Raw genomic sequence first — 19,282 nt, 5'->3', positions numbered from 1 at the left:
ATGAAACATGTCAGACAGCAATTTACCTAATGACGGGTTGTATTAATTGGTAAATTAAATCGTTATAGCGATATAACGCGGCAATCACCTGAGAGGTTGCTTGATCGGCTTTGCTCCCTTACTATTGCTGTAGAAGGTTGTCTTCATCACCATTTGGTACAGTGCAACGTTGGAGTTAACAATTGTCCGTCTGGTTGCATATTCTCCGTTGTCTTACAATTTCTTGTTGATCATCATTTTGATTAAATCTGTTCTTTCCAGAAGTAGTAAATCATCATCAGTTGACAAATTATCATTTTCCTCTAAATTCCGTCTCCTCGATATAACACCACAGTGTTGATGTTTGATTCCCGGTCGATGATTGATTTCAAAGCCCATCTTAGTGATCTTGTATTTGTATGCTTTGTTTCAGCCATGTTAATGCTTGTTTGTGTAAACAATGATTTTTTGTTTAGGAGATAAAACCGACAATATTCAATAATTTGATTGAAACATATTTTATTGATAAACTCAAAAGAATCGGGCAGCGGTCGCAGTAGCTCAGTGGTTGAGCCCCACCCGTGCCACGACTGCAACAAACTTGGCATGCATGTAGTTAAACGGTTATCTATGCAAGGAGACCGGCAAATTACGCATATCGCACCTAGTTTTTGATATGTTATGCATTTGAAGCGAGTGGAGAGATTTTTTTATCTGGGTCAGAGTTAGACCCCTTTCTATATTGATGGTATCAGAGAATTCGGGCCCAAAACGGGCTTAGCCCATGTGCAACAAACCTAACACGTTAACGTAGGTAGTGATTGCTCTTTCGTCAAACGCTCGGCATTTAGAAGTGAGAATCATGGGTCTTACGGATATGACCCTAAACACGGAGTTCCCTTGTCGCGGCAGGCGTTGGCACGATAAATAACCCTCACTGTTACGGCCCTGAGCACTATATATAGGTCTAAGTCTGTGGTACTTCACCTACAGCTGGCGACATCTCAGTATGAGTGAAATATTCTCGACGAGACGTAAAATCAATCATTCCAATTAGTTGGACAAATGAAAAGGTGAAGATAACGAACAGTGATCATAAATCCTATAATGATATAATACATTGTAAATAAAATTTATATAGCGCTTTGTATAAAACAAATTACTCATAAGGTGCTTTACAAGGGTAAGAAGAGGAATGCAACAATGAAACACAATTAAATGAAATTAAATGACAGTATGACATAAAATCTTACATCTGTAAAATTATCAAAATAAAACATTATTATCAAGATCGATATATAGCTAAAGTGGGGTTTTTTTTATAGAGCACTATGCAAAGTATCTAAAAAGTACTCTAAAATGTTTAGGACGGTACGCTAAAACTACAAAGATCAAACTCTCCGAACAATAAACACACTTAAAATACAAGATTTCTAAAAACATCGTGGGAAAAAATAAATGCTCGAGAGAAAAAATAATAAATACACATAAAAAACAAAATCACAGATCACACATTAAAAGCAAGACGAAATAGGTGGGTCTTCAAATCTCTTTTCAAACAGTCAAGTTTCTGTACATTTTTAAGTCCACATGGCAGACCGTTCCAGAGTGTCGCTGCCGCCATGTCAAACCTCCTCTCTCCATTAGTCTTTGTCTTGGGACTGTAACCAGACAGCCCGATTCCGATCTTAGCGATCTCGCCGGTGTGTATGGTGTTATCAACTGTGACAAATATCTGGAAGCCAGGTTGTGAAGACACATGTAAACATACAACAGAATATTGTACTGAATACGGTACTCGACTGGAAGCCAATGCAATTTTATCAGAACTGAATACTATCCTATAGATCCTGTAAAGAATACAAAATTACGAGATGGGCAAACACGGACCCCTGGACACACCAGAGGTGGGATCAGGTGCCGAGAAGGAGTAAGCATCCACTGTTGACCGATCACGCCCACTGTGTGCCTATATCTTGATCAGACGAACAAAGTAATCCGTAGTCAAAATCAGTGTGCCAAGAACGGCCATGGAACAATCGGTATGAAGCATGTTAGACAGCATTTAACCCAGTGACAGATTTTATTAATAAATTAGATAGTTATAACGACCATGTAACGAGAAACTCCTCCGATGATAATCAGAGGCGGACCCAGCAATTTCGAAAGGGGAAGGGGAACCAGACAAAAATTCTAGAAATCATAGCAGATTATGTCGAATAGATAAGGCAAAATCACCATGCATATCATTATATGCTACGTATTTTTTTATTTATCAAGTAATGTTCAAAAACTTTTAAAACATTTTTTCAAGGGTAAAATTAAAACAAATTGAATCATTTCTTTAGTTTCATTTTAAATGACTTAGACGTCGCGCACGGTACTGGTGTTACTTTCATACGTGCATTAGAAAATATTTCCGCTATGTTTACACAGTTGTATATTTTGTGGATTATTAAAGTCTTATACATCAATGGCAAGGAAAATATATAAATAATGATAATAGCTTATATAAAATATAATTTACACGCATTTCATTAGCAATAAATACACGCAGATGTCGTCATTTTTCGTTGTCCCGCGTTACATGAAATACGCATACGCTTTATCCACAGATTAATAAAATGATTGATTTCGTCCCAAATAACGTAAGAATTGGTGTATGATTGTGACGTCCTTATCTAAAAACCATAAACCAATTACTTTAAACATTTAGTTCATAGAATTGATATAGCGACCTTAAAAATGGCAAATACAGTGCCTGTCAGTGGTGTCCCGTGTTTGTAGATAGACTGCAAATGCAAATCATCATGACCAGTAGCACGCCTAATACAGGGGGAAGTTGACTATCTTTGTTACATTTATAATGACATGTATCGTAGAGCACAATGTATACCAGTATTATAAAATTCTGAGTATATCCATGAAGTAGATTGATTTTATCGGTGTCCAGTGAAATGTCCTTATTCTACAAATACCGAGCTTTTTAAACAATTCTACCATTTTATGTCTTATTTCTAAGCATTATCCCAACGCGAATATTTTAATGAATATAACTTACAGAAAGTACATAAAATTTACTATATAGAATATACAACATTTCATTTTATCCCGCGTCCATTTAGGAAAACGAAAAGATACTTAATGTCCAAATAAATGTCCCATGTGATTTTGTCGCGCAATGACGCGACGTCAATGTACACAACCTACGTCTAGCTAAAACGTAAAATGTTGCTTTTATTATTTTTGAATGATCTAAATTAAAATGATTTTTAAAAATAGTATACAAGGTATTTAAGCTATAGCATGTGTATCTCATAGATATGTTTTGCTCTAGATCTGGTACATATACTTTAATTGACTTTATCAAATGACAATTGTACAGACTACATTTTGTTGTATGTACTACTGTATGTCATCGTCGCAAACCACGGGTTATTGTTTCATTCTATTTCACAAACGTTTGTGAAATAGAATGAAACAATAACCCGTGGTTTGCGACGATGTACTGTATGTATGCATATAAAAATTCAGCATTGAACAGATACACTTACGGTGTGTAAAACGTTGCAATATTATACAAATCTTGATTTATATACGAAACTCTTTAATCATATTCGATAATCTTGTTATTCATATATGAGAAAATTTTAATTATATTCGATAATCTTAATATTTATATGCGAAAATTTTGATTTATATTCGATAATCTTGTTATTTATTTACATTTGGTAACCTTGTTATTTATATTCGATAATTATATAAATCTCGATTTATATTCCATAATATTTGATTCGTATTTGATAATGTTGATGTACACATGCTAGATGTACGCATGGATTTAGTCATTATTGATTGTAGGTGAAATGCATAATTTCAAAAATTGATAAAAGAATTAGCTTCATTGACCATGACCTGACCTCGGATGTCTTAAATTTAACCAGAGGAGCTACTCTGCTAAAATTAAACTTTAATAAATATACAGCACTACCAGCCGTGAGACATTTGGCCTGAATTGAATAGTTGACCTTGCCCTAATATGCTGAATAAACCCAGTAGCTATGTCGAAGCTTGGGTGGCTGCCCTGTAATCCCCCATAGGCTGCTTAGCTAGCTGGATTAACAAGAGTGATACAAATTTGAGTATTTATTAATCGTAATCATGAACAGGGTGCAAATTTACATATATAGCGGAAAGGGTCGCGTGCAATTTTTTGTGGGGAACTGGGGAGGCGGCCAGTTTGACTACCAACGTAGGGGCAACACAGGGGGCCCTATGTGGACATAGGTGCCTGGACCTGAACGGGTGGTCACGTTCTAAGGGGGAAGAGATCTCTGCGCATCTCACCTGTCTCCTGCGTGCTACCTGGTTTAAAGATCAAGTAAGGAGCAAACTGTGGACCCTCCTACAGTTTCCAACATGCACCAGCCTGTAGCATTCCCTAGGAGGTGGATGTGAGCACAGGCACCAGAACGGTGGATATATATAGCGTGTTAGATCTTATGTACCCCCCCCCCCTTCCAATGAATGAAAGATATATACATAAGTCACATATTAAATGAATTGAAAGTCAAAATCTTGTTAGAGTATTAGTGACGTGTTGAACAACCTCACTGTTGTATTTAGGACCCAGGTGATCTCTGGCGGGTGTGAGCGATTGCCCCTGGAATATTTCGCCCACATGCGTTGGTACTCCAGAAGAGTAGAGGAAGTCCCCCCCCCCCCTCTCTCTCTCTCTCTCTCTCTCTCTCTCTCTCTCTCTCGTAGAGTAAAATAAAATAAATTCGCACATGAATATCAAGATTTCTCACATATAAATCAAAATTTCCGTCCGCATATAGATATCAAGATTATCGAATACAAATCAAGATTTCCGCACATGAATAACAATATCATTAGATCAAAAGTTCAACATCTGACAAAAAAATCTAAAGTCACACGGTTTTCACGAGACCACCCCCTCAAAACTAAATATGATATATATTGAAACTAACCGATTCGCAAGTAAAACATACGAGTATAAATAACACTCTGTATACCTTTTCTACTGTTTATTCAGAAATGAAAGTGAACATTAAAACGTTAAAATGTAATATTATTTGGAAGTTTTTAACTCTCACTTCAACTCACCGTGGTTATTATTATTATTCATTTATAAAGCGCAAAACTACATATACTTTCTATGCGCTGGTTGTTGTTTTTTCCCCACTAGAGCGTGATCGATGTAGATCGATGACAGAAACGTACGGGAGTTTTTAACCCAACCCCCCTCCCCTTCCGTGTTTGGCATTAATAAAAAGTATTAAAGAGAGCAATGATTATTAAACATAGAGACTTGAGCAAGTCTATATATATCCTAGAAAAAACCAAAACTGATTTTTTTTTTACTGTGTTCAAATTTCTCAGAGGTCATATTCATAAGAATTGCAAGCCTTATTTCATGGGATGGTTACCTGTAAAATGCGAAACGAAATCGAAAGGAAACGAAATCTACCGAAGCAAAACGAAACCTACCGAAACGGGTACCCTTATTTCATACGACATGCCTGCTGTTGTAGGCACGGTGAAATAAATACAGTACATATACTTTGGAGTATTTCTAAGAATTCATAATTTTTATGAATGTACACTATACACGTACAAAGATTTATTTTCAATTTTTAAACATTAAATCATGCATGTGCTTTAGTTATGATATTACAGCTTGGAGATAATGAATTTGTTTAAAATGTGACGTTGCTTTGCCACAATTTATGACGTTACAAGTGTAACGTAAAGTGACACCAGTACCGTGCGCTTAGTGTTAGTGTATTTGCATTAAAGCATCCCTCTTGTTTAACGAAAGTAAGTTTCTGTTAAACGTAACACTGAAAAAGATCATTCTGCCTCACAACTTTTTATATGAAGAACATATTTTAAACTTGTAGCGAATGGATATAAGGCAAAACGTCGAAATCAACTGTGGTGAGGCAGTCTTTGATATTCGACATTTGGTCTTGTGCCTCTATGGAAGAATCTATCCATCTTTATTTTTCATGTCGGGAGTTCGTCTCTGAGGCAAATCCCAAAACTAAAATTATTCAGTCAGTTCATCGTTGTCAGCTTTTATGATTTGTTTTAGCAAGAGCGGCAGTAGCGAGAGAGCTACTGTCTCCTCTTTCACAAATCAAAGAGACAGCTCGTCATAGGACGGCATTACTACGTTAGACTGTGACAGTGGTGATACTCAGAGTCACAGATTGTGACAGTGATAATACTCAGAGTCATAGATTGTGACAGTGATAATACTCAGAGTCACAGACTGTGACAGTGATGATACTCAGAGTCACTGATTGTGACAGTGATAATACTCAGTCACAGATTGTGACAGTGATGATACTCAGAGTCACAGATTGTGACAGTGATAATACTCGGAGTCCGATCTAGCAATATTTCCGTGATGTTTCTGAAGTCCAGCAGCACGCGACATTAATAACCGTGCACCTATTACTTTTACGATAAATCTGTCTCTTTATAACAAAACATAAATTCTCAGTCCTTATCTTTTTCATCTAACAATGTTTGTCATGAAGAATGCCATGATAAATACGGACGACATCAGTGTGCTCACGAGACTTCGTACATGGACTTTTCATTCTTAGTCATAGTCTGGCACATGCCTGACCCACTTTCTGCTACGCTACATTGGGTGTGGCATGCGCCAGAGTATCGTTGTTCATATTAGAAATTTCGGAATCAGCGAAATTTTTCCTTCCTTATCAGTGCTATAGTCATCTTCACAAAAAGTTTGAAATATTGCTCCTGAGTTTAGTACGGTAACGTTCTCAGGAATTTCTTGTAAAAGGATAAATATTGATATGGGCGAGAAGACGTTCGTGGAACACGCCGCAATATTCCGCATGCGGTTACATGCATCAGCAGACATTCACAAGCACTGATCCAACTCGTTTACCAAACTGTCCTCTTTCAATTACATAATTAACGACAATTATGGATTATTTTTCAAATTACAAATTTTACAATCCTTTCGTTTAGGAAGACCCACTATTGTCTTCAATATGGCATTGCCCATCTGAGGTACGGATGTTACAAAAGCGCAACGGGACCTTAACAGCGCGGCAATGTTGATACTCTCAGTGTAAAACACTTCTACTGTTACTTTTGTGTTAACCATTGCATTCAGATCGTAAGGACGACGAAACAAAAACACGTTAAAATATGGATCGAGAGAAATCAGCCTTTTCTGGCAAAACAAGTCTGCATTACTTCCTCGTAACGTCACAACCAGAGTCACGTGATGATTGGAGTAGTGGCAATAGAAGTCCGCGAAATACATGTTTGTTGCAGAGTTTATCATGTAACTGACAGGAATGTGGATTCTATGGTCTCCGTAAAAAGACATGGGCGGGGGGAGACCCGTGGTAGGGTCCACATTGGCACTAAAGAACAGACCGTGAAGTTTCCTGTTCAGGGTGGAGGACGGATCCCCGCCAAAATTCTTTAGATATTTGTACATGATTCCCCCCATGTTGTTGTAGATATTCAAAAAATGTAAAATCGGTTTGTTGCGATACAAGTGTGACACTTTAACATACGGTATAGCCTGTTCTATACCCGTGGGACTCATAAAGGTACAGGCTTTTCTGTACAGCAAAGCGACCTCATGTTGAGTCATATCTGTCAAAACAAAAGTAAATCATAAAAACAATTCCGAAAGATAATGAATGAACATCAATAGATATCTTTCTGTTTGTTCTTTAAAGGGACTGACTCACAATTTCTCCCCAAATTTTGCTTTTCGCTTTTTATGGTCAAAATGTACTGTCTGGTGTGTTTAAAAGGTTTCACAGAAACAATTAAGGTACATGTAATGTATTATCACAGAGGCTCATTTTAGAGAGTCTATTATTTGTTTTGTAAACAAAGATTGTGGTATGCTGATGTTTACGAAGTTTTCAAAAGAATTGTATCTCGATCTAAATTCATTATATCTATCATATTTCAAGTATTCTTTAGGTAAAAGTTTTCATCTAGAAGTTTAATTTGAGACTGCATGTGTAAAATTAAGATGCTTTAGATTACAAAATTAACATTTCACGGGTTTGTTTGTTTCACTGGTTACAAAACATAGAGTTAAGGCTAAACTAATGCTCTTATCATTACATGCAGAAGGTCAAAAAATTAAGGTTTAACAAAATTGAAAAATATTTAAAAAATATAAAAGCGTGAACCAGTCCCTTTAAAAATATATATAATGTCTTTATAAATACAACTGTAAACAAAAAAGCAATCACATGCATGTTGACAAGCTTAAATATTTCAAGTGCCAAATGTATACGATATATGAAAAAGACGAAGATATCAAACAGTGACCAATCTTATAATCTTACAAATACAAACTACAGAGCAGCACAAACGGCCCCTGGATATACCAGAGATAGGATTTCCCTGTCGACAGGTCACAAACACGGCCCCTGGATATACCAGAGATAGGATTTCCCTGTCGACAGGTCACAAACGGCCCCTGGATATACCAGAGATAGGATTTCCCTTTCGACAGGTCACAAACGGCCCCTGGATATACCAGAGATAGGATTTCCCTGTCGACAGGTCACATCAGCCGTGAGCCCTATATTTCGATCATGTAAACGGAGTAATCCGTAATTAAATTCAGTATGTGAAGAACGACTGAACAATTTTAAGGGAGGTAGCTTAAAATTGGGTCTTTAAAGTCTGCATTTCGCAAATTCTATGATCGCTATAATGATATAATTTACAAATAAATGATCTAATGCTTACCACTTGTCCATCAAAATAGAAACAATAGCTCAGGCCCTCATTGACAGATCCAGCCAAGTGTGTCAAATGGACATCTGATATCAAATGTGTTGATATCAACTAACTAAAAGGTTATCTACTCCTTTTATATGTACCACAAAAATAACATCGCAGTATACTTTTGTATTTATGAGTCGATAATTACTTGAATTTTAGAAATAAATCAGTCACAATCATATCACACCCCAAAGAAAATGTCAAAATCACCGTGCAACTTTTCAAATAGAAATTAGCAGCGATTCAAGCTTTAATTATTTGTAGTTTACACGGCATAATTTGTACAAATTTCTTCACTCAAGAGACAATGATTACTCTACCCCCACACCCCCACCCTCAAAATTTATTCTGACGTTTGTATTGGATCCAACATTATCTACCTCTTATAATCTACCATTCATGGTACACCCTAGGGTTACACCCCACCCCCATCCCGATATTCCCGTGTCAGCATGATAATTTATATTCTCATTTAGCTCAGTTTTCAATCGAACAACTGGTTGTTATGGAAGGTCAGGGACGCCTAAGACACCGGGTAGTGCACGACTATGATCTGTGTTGAAACCTCGGTAACATCAACTTATTTGTAGCTAGTCTACCTCGGATTAAAAACTGCTCATACGCAAAACATGCTCTTGTGTATTGAATCAGTGGATAGGCATAAAACACCATCTGTAGGTGACAATAGAATATTGCAATATGAATATGGGAAGTTTACGATGGAGAAGGTGATATCATTGTTTGTCATACAGTTGAGTTATTAGCTCTCTAATGTATTTCATATCAATTAATTGTTTGGCCGTTCTTTACATACTGATTTTGACAACAGATTACTCCGTTTACCTGAATAAGATATATGGTTCAAGGCGGGTGTGACTTGTGAATATGGGAGACTTACTCCTCCTAAACATCTGATCCCACCTCTGGTAGATGTATGTCCAGGGGTCCATGTTTGCGCTACTCTTAATGAATTCTTTGTGGAATTTATAAAATTGATGACTGTTTGTTATCTTCATTTTTTCATATTAGATGTGAAAACTATTTTTAATCGTTTTACTAAAACAAAATATAGATCATTCCGTTTTTCATCATCGAAAACTTTGAAAGTCAAACAGTGCTCACATAGGCGCATACATTACGGTCACCTGTTTTAACTTTTAAAGATCTGAATACTACAAAGTTTTCGTTACATGCAATGGTCAAAAACAGTTACATACTAGTATCAATAACACAAACCCATATTATAATAATTATATTTTTAACAAAGTTTAGCCTGTATAACCTCAAGATTAAATGTAGTACCACGTTACACATCAGTTTCCATGGGTACTTACATGTTGTAAATGAGCAAAATGCCACTGCCGAAATAAGGAAACAGTGTTGCTGAATTTGACATCCCTGAAAAGCCATCAATTCATAAACAGAAATAGGACGAAGCTGAAAAGGGATCGTAAACTGTGAATTCGTTGTCGAAAATAAATAAATGCTCCCTGTCTCGATGTCCTTTAGAAAGACGAGGCTTAAACATTCCAGGGTATTATTTCGTCTGTGGTTGTCCGGTAAAACGGATAAAGGCAATGCTGTTTTACGCCTATCAGATGACGCTGTTGTGGGTAAAGTTTTCTCGCGTTCAACTTGTGTCGTTGATCTTGATGACAGATCTAATTTTCGTAAACCCTCTTCAATGTGGTATAAAGAGTAGGGTTGGGGAGAAGCCTGACTAGCTTTACTGGATGTAGGCCTCTTCTCGACATTCGATTGGTTTAGATCCGTCACTGTGTATGTCGAAGGGGGTATGTGAGTAACGTCTATAGAAAATGTCTTCTGAAATTATACAGGCATTGGTAATGATGTTGGCCAAAACTCGTCGCAATGATCTTAACACTTGATTCAGAGTTAGTACGGAAATCTTTTCCAAAGCAGTGTACTCTGCATACGCAAATGAAAATATGAAGGGCAGATTTGAAATACCAAAAATATAAGAAAAAAATCCACATGAATTCGACCATGAGTCAATGATGAGAATAAAATCCATTTTTTTTTTTTTTGGTTGCTATTATTTATTTTTGTCCCAGCCGCCTTGAATTACGCGAATGAATTTGGGTAAGGAAAATGATACTGTAAATCACAGTTTATTGGCGAAACTTTATCGACGCGTAACTACATGTACACAAAATCTTCTCAATGATAGAATAAAGTTACTTACATGAAAAGTGAAGATAACAACCTCATCAATCCCATAGAGTAAATCTTTAAGAATAGTACAAACACGGACCCTTGGGCACACCATAGGTGGGATCAGGTGCCTAGGAGGAGTAAGCATCTCCTGTCGACCGATTACACTTGCTGTAAGCCATATATCTTGATCAGGTAAATGGAGTAGTCCGTAATCAAAATCAGTGTGCAAACAGCAGCCTTCCAATTGGTATGAAACACGTCAGACAGTATTTACCCAGTTAGCAAGAGTTTGTTCTGTGTGTATACCTCTGGTACATCCAGGAGTCCGTGTTTGATAGTTATGGGATTGATCACTGTTCGTTATCTTCACCTTTATAGGAGTTATGAGATTGATCACTGTTCGTTATCTTCACCTTTTATAGGAGTTATGAGATTGACCACTGTTCGTTATCTTCACCTTTATAGGAGTTATGATATTGATCACTGTTCGTTATCTTCACCTTTATAGGAGTTATGAGATTGATCGCTGTTCGTTATCTTCACCTTTATAAGAGTTATGAGATTGATCACTGTTCGTTATCTTCACCTTTATAAGAGTTATGATATTGATCACTGTTCGTTATCTTCACCTTTATAAGAGTTATGAGATTGATCACTGTTCGCTATCTTCACCTTTTCATCACTCCTTAAAGACTTTTGATAAAAAAAAATATCTTTCGAAATTTAAGCTATAAAAATACATAAACATTAGTTTCGAAGAACATATCCCATTTTTCCATTATATACAAATTTTCGTCGTTATAACCGTGGTTGCATGATTAATTAATAAAGCCATCGACGTCATGAATATTTATGTTCATATATCAGCTTCTATATTTGGGGGGGGGGGGGGGGGTGGGGGGGTAAAAAAGCACCCTGAGATCATCATATTGATATACAGAATTTGCAAGCATACCCCCTGTTAAGGCGGATTTCAATTAATATATAGCTATATACTTGACTTACTTCTAAAAGAGTAAGCTTTTTTGTCTGCACATGTATTTAAGAAATAATGATCGTGTTTTCGTATAAGTTGTAACCTCCGTTGTCGAGAAATGTTGCTTCGATATATAAAAGCTTTGGCTTTTCTATTTCAAACAACATTTTGAGACCAAGGATGTTCTCCTGCAATATATACGAAAACAAGAACTACTACGGCTCAGAAATATACAGCCGATCGTTTTCCCATATAACTACGAATTAGGTCAATGTGACGTCATGGCAGTTTCTGAAACGGCCTACATTGTTTTTTGCTGATGAAAAATGTGAGATGTTAGGGGTATTCTAAATTTTTTTTGAAAAAAATATTTCAAGTATATCGATTGCTTTGAATATACGGATTAAGAAAAACTTGTCTGTGCATCGCCATGTTTACATGTCTATCGCTCTCGGAATGCAGATGATTGGTTTATACTGAATGACAAATGTTCTTCAGTTATTCATGAATTTGTTTTACAACATATATTGATCGATTTTTATGATTATAAAATAGTATTATCAGTCATCGACTTTATTGTTTCATTAGCAACATACAATACGCCAGTTTCGAGATACGAACTCTTTTGTATAGGAGGTGCATTTAGTGGAACTTTGAATGCCTAAGTGGGACGGAGTGGATATACAGCCAACGAGGAAGACGATGAAATGTATTAAAAGCGGCTTCTCTTTAAATATGTAAATGTGGGAAATACTAAATACTATCGAAAGAAATGTTTTACCGAAGAGGAAACATACAAACAATGTCATATTTGCAAAAAATATCTTGGATATGGTACTTATGACCAGCGAAATAACGTGATAGGATAAGAATTCTATGTATTTGATTACTCCCTTGATACTTATCACTTATTTAGTTTGTGTATCAGTCGAATTCGGGTTATCAAACAGCGAATGAGAAACTTGCTGAGTACATTCACTTACGCTGTGATGAATATCTGTCCCACTCCCGCGTGTAAACAAATTCTTTTGCGCCTTACTATGTACGAGAGTTCTCCAAATGGAAATAACTCGGACGTATCTCGAAACTGGCGTATTGATTGATTGACTGTATAACTATATTGTATAAAATCCCTCTCGAGAATCTTTCACTCATATGGAGACATCACCATTGCCGGTGAAGGGCTACATAATTTAAGCCTATACTCGGCGCTTATGGCCTTTAAGCAGTGTTGGGGGTCTTTATCGTACTGCACCTGCTGTGACACGGGAGCTCGATTATTTTTGGTCTCACCCTAAGGACCGCCCATTTAGTTGCATCTTACGACAAGCAAGGGGTACTGAGGACGTATTCTAACCTTGATCCCCTGGGGAGGCAAACGAGATGAGTATCAATTTTCTCATAATCAGATATTACGTATGAAGGTATATCACGGAAAAATGACCGCGGCATTCCTCTGATCTTTGCAATGACCGTTGTATAATTGTAAACAAACGATACATGTTTACCAGTGAGCTACAGCAATTAAAATACCGAAATCTGTTATCGAAGCTGTAATCGGTCAGGAACTTATGGTGTCATTTCATGAATATTCATGAAAATCGAAGGTTTCGCTAATCATATAGGGCCCCACGGTCTGAGGTAGGGTAGGTACTCCCGGGCTCGGTAAGTGTGCCTGGCGTCGATGCACTCGAGACAGTATGACACAAGTAGTCAGTAAATTTTTCATGATTTGTTTAAGTGCTTAAATGGATTTTCCATACTAACATTTTGACGATTCGCGGGAAAACTATAACATTATTTCGCGGAAATAGTCTCGCGAATAATGAGTGATTTACAGTATATTCTTCGGCCAATATTTTTACCCAATGACTTTGAACTTTAGCAATTGACTTTGAATCTGTATCATGACACACCTTCAGAGAGAGAGAGAGAGAGAGAGAGAGAGAGAGAGAGAGCTGGGACACACATCATTTAAACAGACATTAACACATGAACATGTACATTAACCTTCCTTAAGTCTGCCGTTTTATGACAAGAAAACAGAAAATTTAACAAATAAAATTACCACATCTGAATTTTGTTTCGCCGATTTGATGATCTCATTACCATCTCTGCAATCTGAAAACAGTTTTAAATATACACTTAAATCACATCTCCTAAGTCATGCCTGTATTATATGTGCCGAATATGTCAATATTAGATTAAGCCTCGCTTGAATCAATCTAATTAAAATTAGATGTTAGATCCGCTCACATACTCGCTACACAAACGTAGCGAGTATGTGAGCGGATCTAACATCTAATTTTAATTAGATTGTGCTTGAATAATTCATAGAATACAAGGTGCTCACAAGCTAAACCACTAATCTAGGAAAATTTTAATTTTCTCCCACATCAAACCCCGATACGGAATTTTCCCGGTAGTCACGATGAAAACATACTCTAGGGATATGACATATTTCGTACTCTTCTGGGTTACTGTAGATTTTTCTTTCAAATTCCCATGTAAAATCTAAACTCATTTGTTGCTCCATCTTGGCCTATCATAGTAAATAAAGAAAAACACACTACTTGAGAATACCCTACTATAAATCTTTAAACCCTAGATATTTTTACACCGGCCCTTGATGATGATTTAATTTAAATCTACAATACATGAGGAGACTTGTTGTTCTGGACGAATTGTACCTCTTTTTGGTTATTGGACCGGAAGCGGTAGCCTAGCGGTTACGGTGCTTGCTTTTCGCTACCTTAAAGTCCGGGTTCGATTCCCGCTCCCAGCGCCACGTCACAACTGACACATTTAACATAGGTAGTGACTGTTCCCTCGGCAAGCGCCCGGCACTAGAAAGGAAGGTCATGAATCTTTGGAGTCGACCCTAAAACTAGAGGTCCCATGTCACGGTACCTAGACGTTGGCATGATAAAGAACCCTCTATGTTACGGACGTTCGTCTAAAGCTGTTGGCATTTCTACATGAGTGAAAAATGGGACGTTTTCAAACAACAAATAAATAAAAATTTGTGGGTTTTTTGTTTTGTTTTGTTTTTTAAAAAGATTTCTTCAAACGAACGTTTACTTACAATCTCTACCGGCTGAGGTCATGAACCGAGCAAACTGTCCCTGCGCAGACTGCGCTACACTAGGATACATGCATATGTCCTTGATCTATATGTTTTGTACTCTTTTTTTCTCGAGGATATTTCCGGAAAGAATCTTCCTATCTATTCTTATTAACACCTTTAAACCTGCCCTGGCCAGGGGGGGGGGGGGTCCTGATGTAAAATTTACACTACAGGAGAATACCGGTATGATCATTGCAGCATCATTTTTCTTTGGAATATTTCAAAATATCACTAGAAGTCAAATTCATTCATATATAATAGCCTTTAGGCAAGTTTTGCCTTCCCAGGCGCTTGAAAAGAATTTTAAAACAAATCAGCGAAAATAATTGCGAAATCACTTTGACTGTTCTCAGTTATATCACTTGCGAGAAACATACTCTTTCAATTTTGTGAAAAATAAACTAATAAAAAATAAACCAAAACACACACACACACAGATATATATATATATATAGAGAGAGAGAGAGAGAGAGAGAGAGAGAGAGAGAGAGAGAGATTTAGCTCAGTGGATTGAACAAAACAAAAACAATAAAATAAGATATTAAAAATTTAGCTCAGGGTGGATTGAACTAATCGGTTATTTAAAAATCAATGATCTTTTCTACCTTATCAGAGTTTGTAACTGATGACGAATAGAAACTTATAAAGACCTTGAAATAATGCTTCGCATGTGTAGTCATTGACGTCGGAGGAGAGGTCGGAGGACAACGGCACAGTCAACTTGAGAGCACTTGGAAATTCACTTCCGTCTTCGAGAAATAAACACAGAATCAAAGATCGGGTCTTCCTATCTGTTACATGTAAAGGGGTCCACACGTGGTTCGCATGTCTACGTAGTTTTATAGAAACTTCTTTCCGGAAATGGAATGAGGTGAAAATCACTTTCTTTTCATAGATCTATAGAATAGAATAGAATATGATTTATTTCCAAATTAGGGCCCTCTCGTATGGAGCGCCAAATTAACATAAACTCAAATAATTGAAGATATCTTCAATTATTTGAAGATATCATCAATTCATTTGATGCGCGCAACAATTTAATTAAAGATCTCTTCAAATAATTAATGATATCTTCAATTCTGAATTATTGCGCGCATTAAATGAATTGATGATAGCATTAATTCTTCTGCTGAATTGATGCGCGCTTTAATTGAATTAATGATCTCTTCAAATGAATTAATGATATCAACAATTGAATCGATGCGCGCTACAATTCAATTGAAGAGAGCAATAATTGATATAATGCGCGCATTAAATCAAATGATTAGAGCAATAATTGAATTGATGCGCGCATTAATTCATTTGATGAGAGCAATAATGGATTTAATGCGCGCATTAATTCAATTATTGCTCTCTTCAATTGAATTAATGATATCTTTAATTCATTTGAAGAGAGCAATAATTCTTTTAGAGAGAGAGCAACTAAATAATTAAAGATATCTTCAATTCAACATATCCACAATTGAATTAATAATATCTTTAATTGAATTGTTGGTCTCTTTAAAAGAATTGATGCGCGCATTAATTCCTTATACAAAAGCATTGTAAATAATTAAAGATATCTTCAATTGAATTAAGGAGATCATCAAATTATTTATACCGAGCTCTAAATCAATTATTGCGAGCAATATTTCTACAAAATTAATGCTCTCATCAATTGAATTGAAGAGAGCAATAATTGAATTAATGTGCGCATCAAATCTATTATTGCTCTCATTAATTGAATTAATGCGCGCATCAATTGAATTGAGGAGAGCAATAATTTAATTAATGTGCGCATTAAATCAATTATTGCTCTCATTAATTCAATTGATGCGCGCATTAAATCAATTGATGAGAGCAATAATTGAATTGAAGCGCGTATTAATTCATTTGATGAGAGCAATAATTGATTTAATGCCGGCATTAATTCAATTAAAGAGAGCAATAATTGAATTGATGATATCTTCAAATAATTGAAGATATCTTCAATTATTTGAGTTTATGTTAATTTGGCGCTCCATACTCTCGGGCATACAGCATACATGATTGTTAACATTTCAATGTGCAATGACGATAAAAAAAAAAAAAAAACAAGAGTAAAATATGCACTATTAGTATGAGCAATGTTCATACATGAGACATTTGAACATGATAATACTTATTTGTATTATATGTAAGTACCACCGTGTATCCTAATGCAAAACAGTCAGAAATACATATAGGGAGAAAAAAAAATAATATATATATATATATATGTACATAACAACTCTACATGTAATAATAGTAAAGGTAGTATAAGTACATATGATTAACTCCACTGTAATGCAAAAGATACCACGGGACGGTGCATTGGTACTAGATCAACATGTCATGTTTATAATGAGTGCATATGTGCAATATGGTTTCATATGGTTCACACATAATATACAGTAATACTAGTAGTATGAGCTTAGGCAATGTACATAACATGAGACATTACTTGATGTAATATATGTAAGTACCACCGTGTATCCTAATGCAAAACAGTCAGAAATGCACACAGGAAAAAAATAATAACAATATATGCAATGAGACATAATAATAGTAATAGGCACGTAGTATAAGTACATATGATTGAATGTAATGCAAAAGATACCACGGGACGGTGCATTGGTACTAAGTCAACATATCATGTTTACAAGGAGTGCATAATTATGTATAAACATATTGGTTTGAACTTTCACATGTTTCATTTTATATTGCTTATAAAAGAGGTAAAAAGAAATCTAATATAGCATGTCCATAAATGTTATGAGGTTACCTAAATGGAATGAAAAAAATTCCAATTCTAAAATATTCTTCGTTAACAATACACTATGTCTAAGAGCAAACCCAAAAAATCCTTTTAAATTATGCAATATGCGTCCTGATCACGAGACCAAGATTAAATGTCACCTCTTAAGATCACCTGATAGTGTATAAATTTGCGACTCAAACAGCAATTGATTATTAATCATATTTTATTTCCTTGTAGAGACTTTTGGTATGAAGGTATTCTCAGAAATTGTAAAACAAAAGGTCGTTCGTAGCTCTTACCTTGTTAGCCATTTACGCTCCGGACAGTCTCTACACTAATCTGCCTTACTTCTATTCTACACGACACACAAAGAATGCAAGCCTACTGTACCCCTACAAAACATATTTGTTCATATGACTTGTATCTAGGTATACGCATGCGTGCACATCCTGGATCTTAAAATACCGATATTTTAATATTCTTAATGTATGTGTCGAGTGAAGATGCACAACATTTTCAGTTCTTTCATGAATGTAAAATAATTTGTTTTGCCGGAAGTTCTTGAGAATACTTAACTCGTGTTCTACAGCATTTAAAAAAAAATCATCTCCATATTGCTATAGCCAACTGAACAGTTTGCAACGTTTTATTCATTAAAATGCAACTTTTTATGTTTTCTTTAATATGGCCCCTGCATAAATGTACAATGGTGGTGAGAGTGAATTTAAATTAAAGAAACTAATGTGTCAAAGAAAAGCAGCCCCTTGATTATAAAGTACAAATGTTTTATTGTCAATACTCGGGTCTCATGAGACGTTGGTAACGGCAGCAAATACAAGTAAAAACAAGCAATCATTTTTTCCTCTAAGCAGAATGCTTTAAAGGTTCCATTATCAAGCCTTGCAGTGGATTGGTCGGGGTTATGTTCGGTGTACATCCCGTTAAGAATTTTTCACTCATATTGAGACGTCGCCAGCTGTAGGTGAAGTACCAAATATTTAGACCTTTTGTTTAACGCTCAGGGCCGTAGCAGTGAGGGTACTTAAACTACCAATCACTACAGGCTGTTTACGCTTTAAGTTTGACGCGGACATAGCAAACAAACATAAAGTGGTGCTTCACCTACAGCTGGTGATGTCTCAATATGAGTGAAAAATTCTCGACGGGACGTAAAACAATCAATCAATCAATCGCTTATGCTAGAACGTCACCAGTTGTCGATGGAGGACTGGGACCTACTCTCAGCATTTATGGCCATTGAGCAGTGAGATGTCTTTTTCGTGCCAGTATTCAGGAGATTTCGGTTTATATTGGACGGTCTTCACGTCCCGCTGTGGGATATGAATCCGGGAAATAAGTTTGCGACTCTAGAACGAAACGCTCTTCACTACTGCTCCACGCGGGCGACCTTTTCGTCTTGTTTTGATGT

The 19,282-nt window shown here is 36.2% G+C and overlaps 1 protein-coding gene across 3 annotated transcripts; it reads right to left on the bottom strand.

Moving 5' to 3' along the window:
* Positions 1–1,064: 1,064 nt before the first annotated feature.
* On the bottom strand, positions 1,065–18,533 carry LOC125670244 (uncharacterized). 3 transcript variants are annotated; one of them, XM_048905329.2, is made up of 5 exons: positions 18,153–18,533; positions 15,746–15,992; positions 14,037–14,089; positions 10,149–10,635; positions 1,065–7,656 (listed from the first exon to the last, which is right to left on the bottom strand). In XM_048905329.2, exons 1-5 carry the CDS (start codon positions 18,162–18,164, stop codon positions 6,968–6,970), a joined length of 1,488 nt encoding a protein of 495 aa, XP_048761286.2. In that variant the 5' UTR covers positions 18,165–18,533; the 3' UTR covers positions 1,065–6,967. The 3 variants fall into 3 exon arrangements, with proteins under 3 accessions (XP_048761286.2, XP_048761280.2, XP_048761296.1); XM_048905323.2 differs by having other exon boundaries at positions 10,149–10,638; positions 18,153–18,531; XM_048905339.2 differs by lacking the exons at positions 14,037–14,089; positions 18,153–18,533 and having other exon boundaries at positions 10,149–10,638; positions 15,746–15,912.
* Between the last annotated feature and the right edge of the window lie 749 nt (positions 18,534–19,282).

Source organism: Ostrea edulis, chromosome 1 (genome assembly GCF_947568905.1).
Source record: "Ostrea edulis chromosome 1, xbOstEdul1.1, whole genome shotgun sequence".
Lineage (NCBI taxonomy): Eukaryota > Metazoa > Mollusca > Bivalvia > Ostreida > Ostreidae > Ostrea > Ostrea edulis.
The sequence above is the reverse complement of the archived record's forward strand: the minus strand, read 5'-3'. Positions and strand labels throughout refer to the sequence as shown.

Coding starts and splice junctions, on each gene's coding strand:
- LOC125670244 (XM_048905323.2), bottom strand. Junction 10,639..14,036: donor CGAAACAAAATTCAGATGTG/GTAATTTTATTT, acceptor GTATAATTTCAG/AAGACATTTTCTATAGACGT. Junction 7,657..10,148: donor ATTTTGCTCATTTACAACAT/GTAAGTACCCAT, acceptor TTGTTTTGACAG/ATATGACTCAACATGAGGTC.